This window comes from Montipora capricornis, chromosome 10 (genome assembly GCF_036669925.1).
Source record: "Montipora capricornis isolate CH-2021 chromosome 10, ASM3666992v2, whole genome shotgun sequence".
NCBI classification, from domain to species: Eukaryota; Metazoa; Cnidaria; class Anthozoa; order Scleractinia; family Acroporidae; genus Montipora; species Montipora capricornis.
In genome coordinates this window covers 39,843,470-39,861,655 of record NC_090892.1, presented here as the reverse complement: position 1 = coordinate 39,861,655, position 18,186 = coordinate 39,843,470, and the positions used below count along the sequence as shown (strand labels likewise).

The following is an 18,186-nucleotide window of genomic DNA, read 5'->3' as shown; positions in this document are numbered from 1 at the left end:
CATATGAGGTCAAACTAAGTTATATGAGCTGATAACCGAGATTGAGTGAACCAATCAGAGCACGTGAAGTGCATTATCCGAGGTTGAGTAGCCTGCATGACAGGCGCTTTATGAGCCAAGCGGGGCGAACGCGATATTTTGCGCGGAGCGCGACACGAGCGCGAAGCGCGACACGAGACGAGTCTCTCCCTCGTCTCGCGCTTCGCGCTGGTGTCGCGCTCCGCGCGAAATATCGCATTCGCCCCGCTTGGCTCATAAAGCGCCTGTCATGCAGGCTAAGGTTGAGAAGAGGTGATCGTAGTGTCAAAACAAAAGAGGTCGAACGATAACGATTCTTCCCAAGGTTAGATGAGGCTATTGAAAGGGCCAACTTTCTGTGGTTAAACTTTGATATTATGCTCCTTTTTGCGTCGGCAAGTAGTGCATCGTTCGGGAATCGATTTAAGTACAAAGATGTCAAGTTTTTAACCTTGTCTTGTGTCTTACTTCCGGAAACTCATGCTCTATCTTTTTCCAGAAAGTAGTTCATTAGTTAGTGAAATCAGCCAGACAAATATCTCACCCAGTCGAGGAAAATACCCCTCCATCTTCAAAATCTGGTGAGAGCATGGCAGACGTTATAAAACCAATGGAATCGTATGTAAGAAGCGAGACGAGCACTGATGTGTGTGATCATGATTCTGTGTTAAACCTGTTTGGGCCTTCAGAAATTGTCCACAATTATTACACTTGTAATAGAAGTAATTCTATCAGCCTAAGAAAAAATTTCCGCTCTCAAATGAGACCGTTTCAAGCACCAATGAATCAGTGATCGTAACGTGGCCTTTGATTCATGTTCTGGTATCTGGTGGCTGATTTACAAGGAGGAATCGGCTGATGAAAAAGCGCGGGGATGTTTTGTTTTTTTTTGTGTAAGAAGCACAACACTGCAAATCTCAAGAATAACAGCAAGGTGTACAACCTCATCCCTGCACAGCGCTTGAAAACAGATGCTCTCAAGGATCATGCAAAAAGTGCTCAACATACAAGAGCTGGTCAGGCAGAGATGCTGAGTAGAGGGTTAATTTTTCACAAAGAAGTTGAGAAGCAGGTGAAGAGCAAGGATGAAGTCTTACAGAATGAATTTATGTCGGTGTACTGGTTGGGTAAAGAAGAGAAGGCCAACAAGAAGTTTCTATCACTTCTCACAGTTATCAAATGCTTGGGCTTGATAACATGAACCATTTTCATCATCGCTCCGCTGGGTCAACTACCGAGATCTTCTTGATTTTAGGCGGAGTACTGAAACAGAGAATGGTCGAGGCACTAAAGAAATCAAAAGTTTAATTTGGTCTGTTAGTTGATGAGGTGACAGACATTGCAGTCAAGGAACAGTTGATAGCTTTCGCGCAATATGTATCTGATGATGGAGAGGCTGGGGTGAGATTTGTTTTCATCGACAATGTATTTGAAGACTCATCATCTGCCAATGCCAAGACAATTGCAAAGTGTATTTCCGACAATCTCAACCGATGTGAAATTGACATTTTGAAGCTGATGAGTCTAGTCAGTGATGGTGCAAAAGTGATGACTGGCCAAAGAACGGGTGTAGCTGCCCGACTGAAGCAACTCAACAGCAAGCTGATCAACGTGCACTGTGTCTGTCACAGACTTGCCCTTGCTTGTGCTGGTGCAAGTGATGGGACAAAGTACATTGCACAAGTCGAAGAAGTGCTTTTGCAACTCTGGAAGTTTCTTGCCAAATCACCAAAACGGACTGCTGTCCTGATAAAGGCATAAGAATTGTGGCGCAAGATGAGGCTGTCTGAAAAAGCAAGCTCTGTAGTGATAAAAAAGGTCCGAAAAGCTTGCGGAACTCGTTAGCTGTCAACCGGCAATGCTGTAGATGGAGTGCACGAAGATTTTGTTCCAATCATACAGGCCATAAATCTTGCTGATGACAAGGTGTCATATATCTGCTGTCCAAAACGAAGACCTTTAAGTTCATTGGTACAATCTACATTTTAAAGGCTGTCCTTCCAGAGCTTGCTGCATTAAGAAGATTATTTCAGCGAGGTACTGTCAACTTTGGCCATATCCTACCAGTTATCACCTACACTACTGACAAGCTAACAAGGATAGCACAAGACGAAACCCCCATTACCAAACTTCAGCTTGATGTTCAGAAGAATGGGCGGCCTGGGACTTGCGAGTTCAAAAGCAATGACCACGACATACAAGTTCTTCGCAAACTTCTGAAGACGTACGTTCAAGATCTTAGGGGAAGAACATTGATTCTGGTTTCAAGGATTCAATGCCAGTGGTCTCTGCATTCGCCATCTTTAACCCAAATGCCATTCCAAACTAACTGTGAAACATCAGAGTTTTTGAGCTATGAGTCGAAGGAAATGGGCACATCGTCAACCCATTATTTTCCAGGTGACAAAGAAGCTCAACAGCCAGTGAAGGTAGAGTGGGAGAAATTAAAGTATGATCTTCTTGTGTGGAAAGAGCAGATTCCTCAGGAACTAGTCAACGTCACCCCGACTGAGTGGAGTCTGAAGAGGCTACTTTCAATGCGCAGAGAATGTGGTCACTTCTATCCCAAGTTGGTGTGGATCGCAGTGGAGGAATTCTTTCTCTTCCTATGTCAAACGCATGGCCCGAGAGGGGAGTTAGTGCTGTGTAAGAGGATAAAGAACAGACTCCGTAGCAGTATTACAAATCAGATGTTGGAGGCACTCCTGCTCATCTCTATCCATGGACCACTGTCAGTGAGGCACAGGAGCTTGTTAAAGAAGCTGTGGAGGCCTGGAACAAAGCAAAGAAACGATGGAAGCTTCCTCGACCTACAAATCTAGGTGCTGTTTCTTCTGGAAATATGCAGAGTGAGGTTCAAGCCATTCTTTTAGACTCTGCTGTTCAAACTAATCTTGAGGTTGATGTAAATAACGAAGTTTAAGAAGCAAATGTTCAAGCAGAGGTGGAAGCTGCTGTTGGTTGAAGCTTTCAAACTTACAGACATCTAAGCGAGTCATGATTCAGACGATTCTGCTTTTGAAAGTGACAGTGAATAATAAGCACTCATGCAGTATTTGAGGGAATTGCACTTGTTCTTAAACAATGCAGACGTTTCGAAATTATAATGTACATGTAGACATTTACCGTATTACAACTTGTATTTAGGTATGGGGCACAACTTTCAGTTTTCTTTTAGCTAACTTGAATTATAGAGGCCCTCCCAGGGGTTTTGGGGAACAGGGAACGTGGCTAATTTGATCTGGGAAACAGGGGAACAATGTCAAAATATTTTAGGGAACAAGGGAACAAAAATAATTGAAAACAATTTTAGGGATCAAAAAGTTGGGAACAAGTTTGAAAGTGATTTGGGGAACAAAGGAACAAAAGCAAATATTTAAAGGGAACAAGGACCCCCCCCCCCCCACCCCCTGGGAGGGCCGAAATTATTTTGCAAGTAGTGGTCAGTAGTGATGTGTTATTTGCGCAAAATGTGTAAATGACGAAGGCTTGTTTACTGTTCACATTTAGTAGCAAGCGTTCAGGCGGAGTCTAAAGCTCAGCTCTTAAGCTCCCGGAGTTGTGAATTACATGGCTTCAGATGTTATTAGATATTAGGCACTCGCTTACAAGCACTGTTTAAGTCACTTGTGCATTTTGTGACAATAATAAAGTATAGCTTGCTTTCACGTTTTTCAAGATCTTACCAAGATGAGGGTAATGTAAAAGGTTCGTTCAAGGAAAGGTTACGTTTAGACAAACGTTGGCCGTGTAGCACTTATATTTCAAACAGAATTAACTGAATAGAGTGTAATATGAAGTGCTATATTTCTATCCCATATGAACCATGTGAGCGTTAGCCCTACTGATGGAAATGGGCCCACACAAGGACAGAGAAAAACTCTGAGCGGGGTGGGAATTGAACCCATGACCTTCGGGTTAGATCTCCGCCGCTCTACCGACGGAGCAACAAGGTCAGACGGTAGCAGGCGGTGGGAACTGAAGAAGTTAAAGTCACGGCAATGAAAAGGTTCGTTGCTGTTCAGGATTTATTTGATTCAGGGATTAAACCTGCACTGAAACTACATTGCATTTTGGCCATTTTAAAAATACAATAACCATTCATGAAATAATTTTATAAAAAAAAGTTTCATGGACTGCACGGGTACAACGAGAGAGAAATAAACAGTAAGTGGGGAAATAACGTTCTCACGTAAGCATTGAAAAAGTGCTTCTCTTTGATGAAATAGTTGCCTGTGAGAACTCATTACAAAATAATTTTCTTCAAATTTGTTCAAATTGGTTGACTTCTGGGAACAACGAAGCAAAATAAAAATAGAACTCAAAATGCAGGAAAATGCGTCTGGGAGAGTCTAGAAATTCAAAATTTCCCCGGGGGGGGGGGGGGGCATGCCCCCGGACCCCCTAACTGAAACTCCTGATGAGCGCAAGAATAAGTGGAGAACTGAAAGAATGAAAGGATCTAAATCTAATCACATTATTCGATATCTTTATTGACTTCAGAATCAAGTGTTCCTTTAAACGCAATTTTATAAATCTCACGTATTCTCCACTGCCACTATGCACGTAAACGCAACAGAGGTGAAACCAAAGCAAACGAAAGTCTAGTCAAAATCTGACCACGTCTGTGAAAAACCTAGGTAATAGCAAGGCTTTCTCTTACGGTAGATGATCATTAGGTTTTGCCTAGGTCAAAACACAGATTCGATCTGCGGAAGAAACCCGGCAAATACACAAATAGTTTCGAGTAATGAATACTGTTGCAAAATTATGGGTACTATTGCCGCCGAAAATAAATACGCTTTCTTGGGCGGTCGAGATTTTTTCGGCGTCTCAATCGAAATAACTACATGGGGCTGCCAGAAAATCACAATGAATGATTGTCGTCACACTCAATTGGCTTACCTTCATGGTTGTTTTAATAGACCATGAAAACAATGCGAAAGGAATGTGGTTCCAATGTGAGCAGCCGTTTCTTTTGGAGGGAGCGTTACGTGACATCCCGAAAGACGGGCTGCGAAGGAAAGTACATTTGATGTTGTGTCCGGTCGTTGTTAGAGCCTTAAAGTGTTCAGTTTTTCTGTCATGTAATCTTCGTTTAGTCTTTCCAGTGTAGAAATCGCCACAGTTGCAGCAGCTTGCTGTCTTTTATAATTACATCACTTTGCGTGACACAGCCTCTTTAATTAAAGAAGATCGGATTGACCCGGGAAGTTACGATGAAAGAAATGTAAAGAGAGATTTGAAAATGGACTTTCCCCACACCCTAAAACCCAGTGACAGATATGCGCAATGGGATTCTCACTTTCATATCTAAGGGAAGTCTGGGGAAGTCATAAAAACACGCTTTGGAATGCATGGTTTCCGGTTCATTTTCCCATGTGATTCACAAATTTCACTTTGACTCTGCACCAGACTTCTTGGATAAATTGAAAGGAAGGAATGTGAAGCCAGAATGGCTGCCACTTCACGTTCGGGAATGCTAGAAATTTTCTCCAAAGATGGCTGGAAACGGGTGTTAGCCACCCTCGATGACGACGTTTTAACTCTTAATCTTGAAGATAACTCTTTAGTGAATGGTCAACCGCCCTCTCCGAGCCCTCCGCGCTCGCCAGAAGCGAACGACCATGTTGAACCACCACAGACCGTCGCGGATCAAATCCGCATAGTGCGAGTTATAAAACAAGAAGTGGGAGGTTTGGGGATCAGCATCAAGGGCGGGAAGGAAAACAAGATGCCTATACTTATTTCCAAAATTTTCAAAGGTCTAGCGGCAGATCAAACGGAGAGCTTGTATATAGGAGACGCGATTTTGGCAGTCAACGGAGAAGACCTCCGCAACGCTACACACGACGAAGCTGTTAGGGCCCTGAAACGTGCCGGCAAAGAAGTTGATTTGACCGTTAAATATGTTAAAGAAGTGACGCCTTATTTTCACCGTACAGCTGAACTAAACGCAAGTGCAGCTACTAATGCTCGTATTAACGGTGAGGGGCAAGGAGGATCCGAAACTAAGGGAAATTGCATTGAGGTGAAGAAAATCCCGCTGAAGCTTTGCTTCGTGACAAATCATGTATCCCCTAAAGTTGAAAATCCTGGAAGAACTTTCGAACTATATAATCCCGACGGCAGCTCGGCTTGTATTTTAAGAGGGAAGGATCCATCTGCAGCTAATCAATGGTTTACAGATATCCACACAAACATAACACGGCTCATTGCCCCAGGTATGTTGTATGTATGTATGTCAAAGATAATATGCCAATTTTACTTGTTGAATAATTATCTGTACATGTCTGCGACTCAGTTCGTAAGGGAGTTGAAATATTAGTCACGTTTCACCTGGGAAATAAACCACATTTTTTCAACTTGTGTGATGGTTAACAATTATACAAAAAATTAGGCTGTGTTTAGCAACATTTTAAGTGCGTGGCATATTTAATTAAAACACGTGTGTGTGTGATTTTCGTGCTCAAGTCATTTTGAAATTCTAATTCGTTTTAAATTTCAGTAAATTGTCAAGCCGACAAATATTGGCTGTAAAATGATTCGAGTTATTCCATCGAATTACGCTCTTTCCGCTTTCGTCTTTGGATTTCTAATTGAATATCAAAAGAACAGCTGTGATAGATGTTCAAATTTTGCTTTGTTGTAGTTGTGAGTGGTTGCATTGTTTACGAATTGTTTCTCTGTCGGTGAGTAAATTCCCTTAGCGTAAACAGTCGAAGCATTTCTGTTAGAATTGAAGGCTCGTTTACTGAAGAAAGTAAAAAATTCGAAAACGCAGCTTCTGACACTGGATGCAGTATTAATTTTTAATCCGATTCGTATAATTTGAGAAGACTGGTCCGCATTTGCACGCAAATTTAAGAAAACATCGTCAACATTCTCAATGCGATATCTCACAATTATTCAAATAAAATGACAATTCAAATGTAATGCCAGTAGAAATTGTTTATTTAGTTTTTGTGAAGACGTGTACTACATAATTGATTGATCTGGGATTAAAAAGACTAAAATATGTAATTCTAAAGAACAATAGAAATAGTTTGACAAAAAGAGCCTCTCTGGAGACAATTCTGTTGGATTTTGGTATTATTTTTAAATTTTAACAATAAGTGCTATTGTTTTCTTCCAATTATTCAATCTGAAAATCCAGCCAGATTAAAATGCCGGAGTGTTTTTGTTGAAGTTGAGGTTAAAGTATGTAAGCCTCTTCCCCAGGGCTTTAAGATACGGCACAGTCTCCTCAAGAAGAGACTCAAAATCCAGCTTGACAATGTGACCTCTGCTGAGACCCATGTTTTCACTTCAAAAACTCCTACAACCTTGAAGGGCTTGGCTCAAAGGAGCGCGTTTAGACTGTCATTGTCCATTTTTGTGGTAATCCATGGTGGAATATTGCCAAAATCACGGTGGAATACTTTTTTTTCTAAAAAGGAAAAAAGCGAAATTATGGGTGCTGGATGCCTAACTGGAATCAATGAATTATTGTTAAATTGTATTTTGTTTGTTTTTTGTTGTTTTTTGTCAAAAGGTAGCCACATTCCTTACATGGTGTAAAAAAATATCAATTAGCTTCTTTTCAAAGTATTGTTACAAGTGAAAAAAGTAATTTTTGACAGTTGAGTGACTTTTGAGTGAATTAGTTAGAAAGTAGTAATATTCTGATGGCACGTTGGAGAGGCTCGGGTTTGGTCACTTGTTCTCAGTGTCCATTTTAGCTTTTTGCGGGCAATTTTTGCCATTTTACATGTATGTCAGTCAATCTTTTTGGCGACGTAATTTTCTTTGTCATTTCTATTTTGGCAAAGGATAGTCTGGTTCTCACGTGAGGTTTAGTTTCCACCCTTTTTGGCACCGATAATGAGTGGCTTTTTGGCGGTTTTTCATATCTGGCATGGTACATGTACATTGGTCAAAAATCCATAAATAATGAACTACAACTTTGATTTTTATAAACAAGACATGTTTTGAGCGATCTTCGATTATCTTCAGTTGCAAGTATTACAGTTAAGATTTGAAATAAGATGACGTTTGATGCAAATTGACACTGATTTTACAATTTGTAATTACAATTTACAATTAAAATTAATGTTTACATTATTGGAAAGCACGATATACATGTATCAAATATTCTGCCTGTACACTCCTAAGTAAACTATTTTACTTCGATTGTTCGTGTTATTAGTGAAAAGCAAAGTGATTTGTCACTTTCTTGGACATCATAGGTTCGAGGTGTCATTTCTTTAAAAATGTTCTTATTCCATCAGTATTAATTTTATGCTATGAGAATGAGACACACAATTTTGAGGTAAACTTTCAGCTAAACTGCATTAGCATTTTTAATTTTCTTCTGACATATTTTGATTTTATACCATACTTTGGCTAAATTCCTGGTCTGAAACACTATTTTCAACCTTTGATGAAAGATGGCTAATGCAAAACGCAATAATTATAATGTATTAAAAATGGGCAATACCATGAAGCAGAAAATACTACGAAAACCACTGATCTGTGGAATGGGCGGAAATTTACGGGTCTCTGCCCCGCTTGTAAATAGTTCAAATTCTTGAGAGGTATTGTGTTTGATACCATGACAAAACTGAGCGCATGTGGAAGGCTGTATAATCATGGAAAAGTTCTCGTAGAAGACTTGAGAAAGAAGATTATAACAAGACATTATCTGAAAAGGGGGAGACTTCACCACAGATTTCTTCGTGGGAGTTTTTCTGCGATTGCCAAAGAAAACAGAGTTGAATTTTGAGAACATATTATTTTTTCCATTATTGTGGTTGTTCCGATACAGCTTAAGCTGGTGGGAAAGGAATTTTCATCAAAATGTTTAATGAAATTGGGCGGGGCAGTGACTTCGTAATTTGGGCCCATTCCACAGATCGGTGTATATTGATTAAGAAATCAATTGCTTTAAAAGAATTTCAGGAAAATTTGGAATCCATCATACCGTAAACCTCTAGAATAGGACTACCTGTTTTTACTTTGAGAACCTAACAATGGAAAAAAAACTTTCCAACAAAAGAATTAACACTTTTTTGTTCAAACAAGTACTACATTCATGGAGCATTAAAGTTATGTTCATTTCATCCTCATTGCACAAATACTTATGGAACATTTTAAAACACTAGCATCTCAAATCTGTGACAAACCTTTCTGGCCAAAGGAAATGGTTAACTTGAAACTCTACAGAGTGTACTGTAATTATACCAGTCCTCTATTTCAACATTGGACTTTCACAATGACTTCATAAGTGCAAAACTTATAATCCAAACCTCAAAAATGGAAATGTTGAGGAAGTTATACAGTAACTAATTACATACTTGCACAAAATGAGATTTGTGAAAGCGCGCATGGATATGCATGCACAAAACTCAGTTTGCAAAGGAAAATCAAAAGTAGTGTCAAATGGAAAAAAAAAAGTGATAATGAGAGACATTATTATTATGTAGCATGAGAAACTACACTGTAAAATAATATTGTTCTTATTGGCAGAACATTTTTCTCGCTATGTTGATCTTATTGCAAACTGGCCGAGAAAATCAAATTATTTGTTATCTCTTTCCCAGCAATTGAAGAAGTTAATGATATGCTGAGTTCAAATACTGGGTATCGTGAAGTGCAGGCTATGGGATGGCTCAGTGAGCAAGTTCATCTTGGTGGAGACAGCTCTCATACAGAATGGAAACCTGTGTTTGTTGCTCTGACAGAAAAAGATATGTTATTGTATGTGGCAGCACCTTGGTCAAGAGATGATTGGAGTGCTCCCGTTATGAGCCACCCTCTTCTAGCAACAAGGTACGATTATGTTCTTTTTGGATAATTTTGCATCAGAATCGTGATCATCATCGTCTTCATCATTCTCTTCATTCTAGAGTTTCTTCCTTTTAGAGCGTGGAAAAACAACTTTTGCTGAATATTTAGCAAGAGTTTTTGGTGCTTTGCTACTTTTCAGTAGGAATCTTTAAAATTTATTTATAAGGATGGCAACAAATCAATACTACAACTGTAGTTTTATTTTGTAACCCTGCTCATTCAGTTTTGGGGTAATGTTTTTAACTTTGCATGCTCAATTTTTTTGGTTGTTTTTTATTTGATTTGAGCTCATGGGAATCAAATTTTTTGATAAGCATACAGGGATGTCGCTAAGGGCCGGCTGCTGATGAAAATTGCCGTTTGAGAAAGGGGTGATTGCCAGCTGAATTTTGGCCATTGATTGAAGCGACTGAGATCTCAAATTATTCTCTACCAAGTTTAAAGTCATTCGATGTGTTAACAAAAAAAAGATTGAATATGTGTTAGTATGCGGAATTATCACTAGAATTTATCGATACTGGAAATGAAATAAAGACATTGTTTTAAGTGCTGTTGTGCATGTCTTCTCTTTCCCTGTATTCGCCATCTTGAAGAATGCTGGTTGTTGCAAATCACTGGGAACTATCTTGTTACCAGGTCCCTTTGATGCTCAGAGCGTAAACTTACCACTTCAATAGGAACTTCAACCAGATGAATTTATTCTTAGTTACATGTACATCCCTGAGCATACAATTGGGATCAAGTGTAGTATGGCAAAATTTGGCAAACAGAAGGAGAGGCAAAGGAAGGCCTGATACAAGTATTATTCATTTTCGTTCCACAGGCCATCTTCCAGACCACAGCATAACCCCCCCCCCCCCCCCCCAAAAAAAAAATGGAATGCCTGAACCCAGCTTATATGACCTCTACATTCTTATTTCTTATGTTTTCTACAATTCTTATTTTTTTTTAGATTGGTTCATTCAGGTCAAGGCACTAATCATAATATTCACAGTGAGGATTTGACATTTGGAACACGCACAGGGACAAGAAAAGGAGTAGAGGCACACATGTTTAGAGTGGAAACTCCACGGGAGCTGGCAAACTGGTCTCGCAATATGGTGCAAGGAGCTCATGATGCTGCGTTGTTGATCAAGGAAATCAATTGTGGTAAGAAAAACTATGACTAACCAATCAGAAATCAAAGTCAGTAGGATCTCAGGAATGAATTATTTTATCGAGTTCTACCTATAGATCCAGTGATTTGGTCACCAGCTGGGCAATTGGGCATAACTTAGCCTCATTTGGATAATTGTATTGACCCTGCACTGTTTGAGATTTCTGTGTGGAAAGCTTTTCAAATCTTCCTTGAATGATGTGAAAATGCCACCGGTCATTTTTATGTATGGATTATTTTGTTAGCTGTCACTTGGAGAGACCAAGATGCTCGCCTGACTGTCCACTATGATAATGGTTTTACTCTTACTGATGCTCGTGTGAATGAAGGCAATGGACGTGCACAGGTCTTATGGTATTTCCCATTTGAAAAACTGAAGCGCTCTGCAGATGATGGACAAAGAATGCTTTGGTTAGAATTTGGAGCAGATGAGTCGGAACAGGTAAACAGCTGTGTACCTCTAGTACATGTACTGTTAAAATTGGAGCTGCTCACTATAGACATCATAATTTTACTGGAATCGGAGAAAAATATTTATGCTGAAAGCTGTGAGGGTTTTGGAACTAGTCTCCATTGGACTGATAGAATTTATTAGCAAAACAATGGGCAGGTTTTCTATGTTATTTTCCATGTTCAAGATCCTACAAACTTAATAGTTCTGAATGCAAAACAATGAAAAAACAAAAGTCAAACCTTTTGTTTTAAATAATTATTCTTTACTAGAAATTATAGAGAAAAAAATAGAGAAAAAATGTTTATTATCTCTTTATATTGGAGATCCTCCTCTAGATGGCAATATTAATGGCAAATACAACTGTATTTATTGTGCTTAACAAGTCTGCATGGTTCACTGCTCACGCAGTTGCAATGAACTCTAAACTTATCAGTGTTATGCCTTACCATCCTGAGGGGGCTTTTGTGGCTGCCACAATTTTGTTCTATTGGAACATGTGCTACTATGACAAAATTCTCATCTTTCCTATCTGTGACATACAGGGTGTTTCAAAAGTTCGTTCTGATTGAAAATTGCATTTTGTCTCAAGAATTTAATGTATCTTTAGGCAAAATTAATTGAAACTGATTCAGTTAATAAATTTATCTAAATAATTGTTCAAAGCAATTTCAATCTAACATTTGAGTAAATGACAACACTTTTGAATTTTCGCACCCAATGTGCAAACACACATGCTTTGTCCCGCCATATTTTTCCTGCGCATTGTCTATTTTCGTATTTATTCCCTTTGTTTTGGATTTTCTCTGCTCTGTCACGGAAATCACAGTCACTGTCAGGCAGTCACTGTTTGTGCTAGAGCTCAGGCAGCTATTTTATGGTCAACGAATTTGCCAAATTGTTTAAAAAGACAGAACAATGGGTGTACAAGTGGTCAAAAAGGAAGTCCTTTGAGGACAAACCAAGGAGCGGATGGCCATATGTTTTGACAAACTGTGCAAGAAGTGTAATCAAGAAAGTTAAGTATAAGTGTAATAATTCAACAAGAAAGATTGCTAAAAACTTCAACATCATGATATCAACGTTTCAAGCACAACAGTACGGAGATTGACCAACAAAGAGTGGAAAGCTTTCAAGCCAAATAAGAAACACCCTTTAAAGGGGCTAGGTCACGCTATTTTAGGAAAATTTGTTTAATTTTGTTAATTATGAGCTCTAAACGTCAAATTGGCAGAGCAAGAGTCTTTCATTTGCAAAATCACGGCCACATACAATGTAACAACTGAGAATGATTTTCCAGCTGTGTAAATGACATTTTGATACAGACTGATATAAGTTTGAAAAAATGTGGGCCGACGTGCCCACCTTTTTTCAAATTTACCCAAATTCAATCCATTTCAATCCTATCCAGTTTTGTCCATACATGTCCGTTCTTGGCTTCCGTGTGTTTTGTTAGAGTTCTTGTACAGTTTTGAACAGTTATTTTGCTATTTTAGTTAATTCTATGATCATTCGATCAGTGCTGAAATTGCCTAAAATTGCGTGACCTAGCCCCTTTAAGTGATAAGCAAAGAAGGCCCCATTTGAAATTTGTTTGGAAATACTGCATGCTCACAGCAGAGGAGTGGGAGAAGTTCTTATTTACAGATGAGTGTCGTAAGTACATGTATCTAGTTCATTACCCGAAACCAGAAAACCCCATTGTATGGGGCTCTCAGCAGTGTGACGTTCCCCTGGCATACCAGATGAAACAAAGTGCAAGGGTGATGGTATGGAGAGGTATGACGGGTCATGGTCTGACGAAGTTACACATCTTACCCAGTGGCCAGACCTTAACCTCCAAGTACTACAATGTACATGTAAATCAAAGAAATTCTAGAAAACCATTAAGCTCAAGGCGACAGACCGACGAAAAGAACGCGGTTTAGCTCAAAGAAGGCGTGTCAGAAGAATTTGCCAAACTTTTGTATCCATGGACAACTTGCTGGCAAACTCTCCTGATCTGAAGATCATTGACGAGACAGCGTACAAAGATCCAGCCCTTGAAACACTGGACAAGACGAGAAGGCGACTATGGTACGGGCGGAAAAATGCCAACTCTCGACACGCTTCAGGAGCTCGCGCATTATTATGCCCCACCCCTTAGAAATATCTAAAAAATAAAGGAGGCCATTCTAGTTACTAATATTTATTTAAATAAGATATTCGATGTAAAATCAATAAGGAACAACATACTTAATTTCCAAGAGGTACAGTAATTACTGAAATATAAGCAAACAATATCAGAACAAACTTTTGAAACACCCTGTACATGTAAACATGGAATCTATATGAGAAGAATGCTGTTTACTATTTTCAAATATCTCTTTTTCAAGTTGTTAAAATATGCAAATTACCAAGTAATGATGTCATAAACTCAACCAAAGTTTGATCAAATATGATGAAAAAAGATATCTTAGCCAATTTGTATCAGAAATGCTTGATTCTTTGCAGTAAGATTCTAGTAGATGTGTTCTACAACATGAGCTTACCAGTTTTGTTACCATGGCAACATACTGGGTTCCAGACCTCCCTGATATTAAAGGCTTTGCTGGCCACGTCTGGCATTTGGTATTTGCCAATGGCGGCTCATCTGCATGATCCTGCAAGGATATAGATATGTTAGGTTGAGGTTTTGGCCTTGTTAAATGTTTTCCTAGCTTACATGTAAGATCACCAAAAACGTTGAAATCCAGTTGGAGGGGACTGGAAAAGAGTGAGTTGCCATGGGAACTAATTTCTTTATAGCCGCAGGTGTGTTTCCCGTAGAACAATAAGCCTACCAAGTTGCAATGGTCTCTGCTGCAAAGTGAGCGAGATAGCTTTATTTATAATTATATTTGATACTACATGTACTGTATATTGGCTTGAGTGAATGACAACATCAGTCCTCTCATTTGCATATTTTACACATTTTTCAAACTGAAATAACTCCAGAACCAATGCAGATATTTCCAAACAGTAAACAGCGTTTTTAATATATCTTTCCTGGAATTCTATTTGTGATAAACCTTAATATTCAAGGGATCAAAATTTGATGATAGTAGCACTTTAATGACCATTTATTTATTTAGCCTATTGGGATGTAGGTCTTCAGTTATTAAATAAAGAATCCCACATGTTTGTCTCCGCAGGAGTTAGATTTGGAATTGGATCTCCATGGCTGTCCCAAGCCAGTGGTATTTGTCATGCACACCTTCTTATCAGCAAAGACAACTCGTCTTGGATTGTTTGCTTGAGTAATTGCCTTGGTGAGAGCATTACAACCTTGACAAGAACTTGTGACAGAACTTTAAACAGCCGTTGAAACATCTTTAAGTCGTTTTAGTTTTTAAACGTTTGCAGACTGACTCCCTGCCCCCTTCAAGAATTATCTAAACTTTAACACAACGTCCAAAATATTTGATGAAGCAAATAGAAAAATATTATGTTCAACTCCACTAGTCTAAAAGCTCTTACAGTAAATTGTCTTTGTGTGTTTTTCACAAGAAGAGTTTTTGAGCATGTGCACTGTTTTCTCATTCTCTCTCTTTATTGATGGCATTGGGCTGAAACATGTGCGCCACTTTTTTGCTTTGCTACAGGCCATTTTGGTTGAAACAGTCATTTTTCTGGCATGCACAACCAAACCTCTGTTCTTCTCTAATGAAGCATTCAGCAGTGGCTGTGAGATAGATGACAAAATAATAATATTATTCTATAGCAGCAAAAAGAATGATATAAAGCTATTAACGCTTTCTCTGGAATATTAGATTGCCTTTGTAGTGGACCCTTGAGTAAATAGAATGCTAAGGAATCAGGGAATGTAGTTTGTTATTTCAGGCTTTCATGGCATCTTTTTATACTTTTTACAGTGAGTGGGTGCTGGACTGACCATTGTTCTTAATAAAAGGTTGATTAAATGAAGGTTTCAGTGTAATGTAGCATGTGCAATGTATTCTTTCATGAAACCTTTGAGTATTTTTCAGTGTTTTGAATTCTTGAAAGTCTCTTAAATATGATAATAATGATCATAATAATAATAATAATAATTATTATTATTATTATTATTATTATTATTATTATTATTATTATTATTATTATTATTATTATAGCTATTCTCCATGAGCACATGTATCTTTTGATGGACAAAAAGTTATGGCCTATGACAGCTTCCACTTGTTTCCACAGATTTTATCACAGGCAACTGTGAGTAGTGTATTATTGGCATAAGGGCATTGACCAGAACAGATTGACAGAAATATTTTTATTATTTACGTCACTGTTTGCAGTGCATAGTATTATTGCATTAGGACCATAATCATAGTTACACGTAGCTTAAAGGCACACCTTCAACCGACAGGCATACACCTTATTTCAAAATGGCCACTGATTTATGCGCATACAAATTGGTCCTTGTTGCCTCATTCAAGATAAAATATTCTATTGATTTTTGAGCTTAAAAACGAGGCAGGGAGGGCTAATTTGAATACCAACAAAAGAATATTAAGATGGTGGCCATTTTGGAATAAGGTGTATTGCATGCCGCATGAAAATCTACCCAAAGCTGAAATTCATCCAATCAGATCACTACGATAAGCAATGTGAATTTCCATAACATAAACACACGGATGAAAAGCCTGTTGGTTGAAGGTGGGACTTTTTAAGATTACAAGAACAACATATTGGACAGAGTTACCAGTATTTGTAGGGAAAATTAATAGGTATTTTTCAGCATGAAAATAAGGATGTTCTAGGAACTATTTTATTGTTTACATGTACTACTAAGGAAAATATTTCAGTGATTGGCTGTCAATAATTTGTGATCAGTACAATGCCAGTTGTTTGAAAGTCAACTGATTCATTATTTCATTGCTAATGCAAGGGAATTTTGGAAAGCTTTCTACTTGTTATAATTTTAGAACAACAGGTGTAATATTATTTGTATAATAATGTTAGACATGTAACTGAAAAAAAGGATTATTGGTTGAGGTCCCAAGTTAACTACGCTTAACAGACTTTTCCTTCGGTAAACACGGTGTTTTCAGTTTTCCGTGGTAAATGCAGGGACAGATACATGTACATAGCAGTTTCTACCATTTTACAGAAATCGGTCAGAAACACAGGAAAGGGGACTTTAAAGGGCTAAAATCCCAAAAAAAATTGCGGGGGAGTATGCCCCGGGACCCCCAAGAAACTATTTGGTTGTTTTGGAAACCAGTCATCATTTATCCTAGATCTTCCCCTGAAATGTATGTTTCCAAGGATTGTTAGAGCATCAATGGTGGTAGAATGGAAGTAAAGTTTCCTTTGGTAAACCAACCTAAAAGAGCATTGTTTATTGCTAGTTAATCTTGTTTACTGTAGCTAACTTTGTCAACCATTGTTTGAAGTTAGGCCTCTTTCTACTAGTAATAGTAAACAAGCAATTGGAACCTCAACCATTGTTGGTTTACTATAACAAAGGTAACCAAGTGCTTTGTCATTCTTCCCCTTGAATCCAAGTTTACGAAACGTTTTCATTAGCTGCATAAGCTAGAAGGGTACTTAAATTTCAACATCAACATCATCATCGTAATTGTTAATAGATGAACATTTTTAATGCCAGTGTGTTTTTTGCTGCTGTGGTGAAGTTTTTTCTAATACCACAGTACTTAAATGTACATTGTACACAGTCCCACAAGGTGAATCATCTTTGCCAAGAACTGGAAGTTTATAAATTTTGATACAAAGTGATGTGTTCCTTTTTCTAGAAAGAGTTAATCTTTATGAAAATAAAGAACATTATGATTCATTGATCAATCTGTTGATCCTAACAATTTACTTACAATAAGTAGAACGAACGTTGTCCCGCTTGAACTTTTTCAACTTCTCTGAGACAAGTATGTAGAAAAAAATTTGTCGTGATCCATAATAAGACAGTATAAATAAGAATCCATAATGAGACAGTGTAAAAGAATCTATGTGGCCTTAATTCCCAACTTTGGAAAGGCATGTGCTTGTGAATGCTATTCAAGCAAATTTGTGGGCAAAATTATTTTGTAGAATTAAATTGGCCTCAAGCTAAAAGTAAATGCATCATTAACCGCGACAGTAATGGCACTATAATGAACTTGCATGCTTAACTTCACAATGTGATTTTTCTTTGCATATTATGTATTGTATAACTTTGAAATTGAACAAATTATATTTTAAATGTCAGTGTTATGGTTATGTTTAATGAGTGCAATAAATTATTAGTGGCAGTAACTGAAGAGCTCATGGAAGAACTGTCTTGTAAATAATTGTAATTGTGCCAGGAGTAAGATAATTCTACAATTTCTTGTTTTTGTTCTGTGTAATATTATAATGATTTTTGTATAATTATGATGCCCTAAAAAGCAAATTTGTAGCGGTTTTTGTTGCCTTTGCATCATGGTCATCAATGTAATGTGCCTGTGAGTGATAATTATGTCTGACTTGTGAAAAAAGTGAGTGACAAAGTAACTAATATTAGTATTATTATTCAACTCATCAATAATTCAGGAAGAAAAACGAAACGTTTCATGAATTAATGGTTGTTCACATAAATGTATTATTTTATCTGGACTGTCCTGGTTTACGAGTTTTTTTGAGATTGATCTTCTTCAGATGCCTCATACTACATAAATAATAATTATTGAGGGATATGAAAGCTAAACTGTGCCTTAATTCACCTTGCCTGTAGTCTGTTGTA

General features: G+C 38.0%; 1 protein-coding gene and 1 pseudogene across 1 annotated transcript; both read left to right on the top strand.

Moving 5' to 3' along the window:
• Positions 1–607: 607 nt before the first annotated feature.
• On the top strand, positions 608–2,840 carry LOC138020803 (uncharacterized; annotated as a pseudogene).
• Positions 2,841–5,443: 2,603 nt separating this feature from the next.
• LOC138022145 (beta-2-syntrophin-like) lies at positions 5,444–17,720 on the top strand. The gene is made up of 5 exons (XM_068869177.1): positions 5,444–6,242; positions 9,600–9,828; positions 10,799–10,995; positions 11,248–11,444; positions 14,627–17,720. The coding sequence occupies exons 1-5, from the start codon at positions 5,474–5,476 to the stop codon at positions 14,729–14,731; spliced, it is 1,497 nt and encodes a 498-aa protein (XP_068725278.1). The 5' UTR covers positions 5,444–5,473; the 3' UTR covers positions 14,732–17,720.
• The last annotated feature ends 466 nt before the right edge of the window (positions 17,721–18,186 follow it).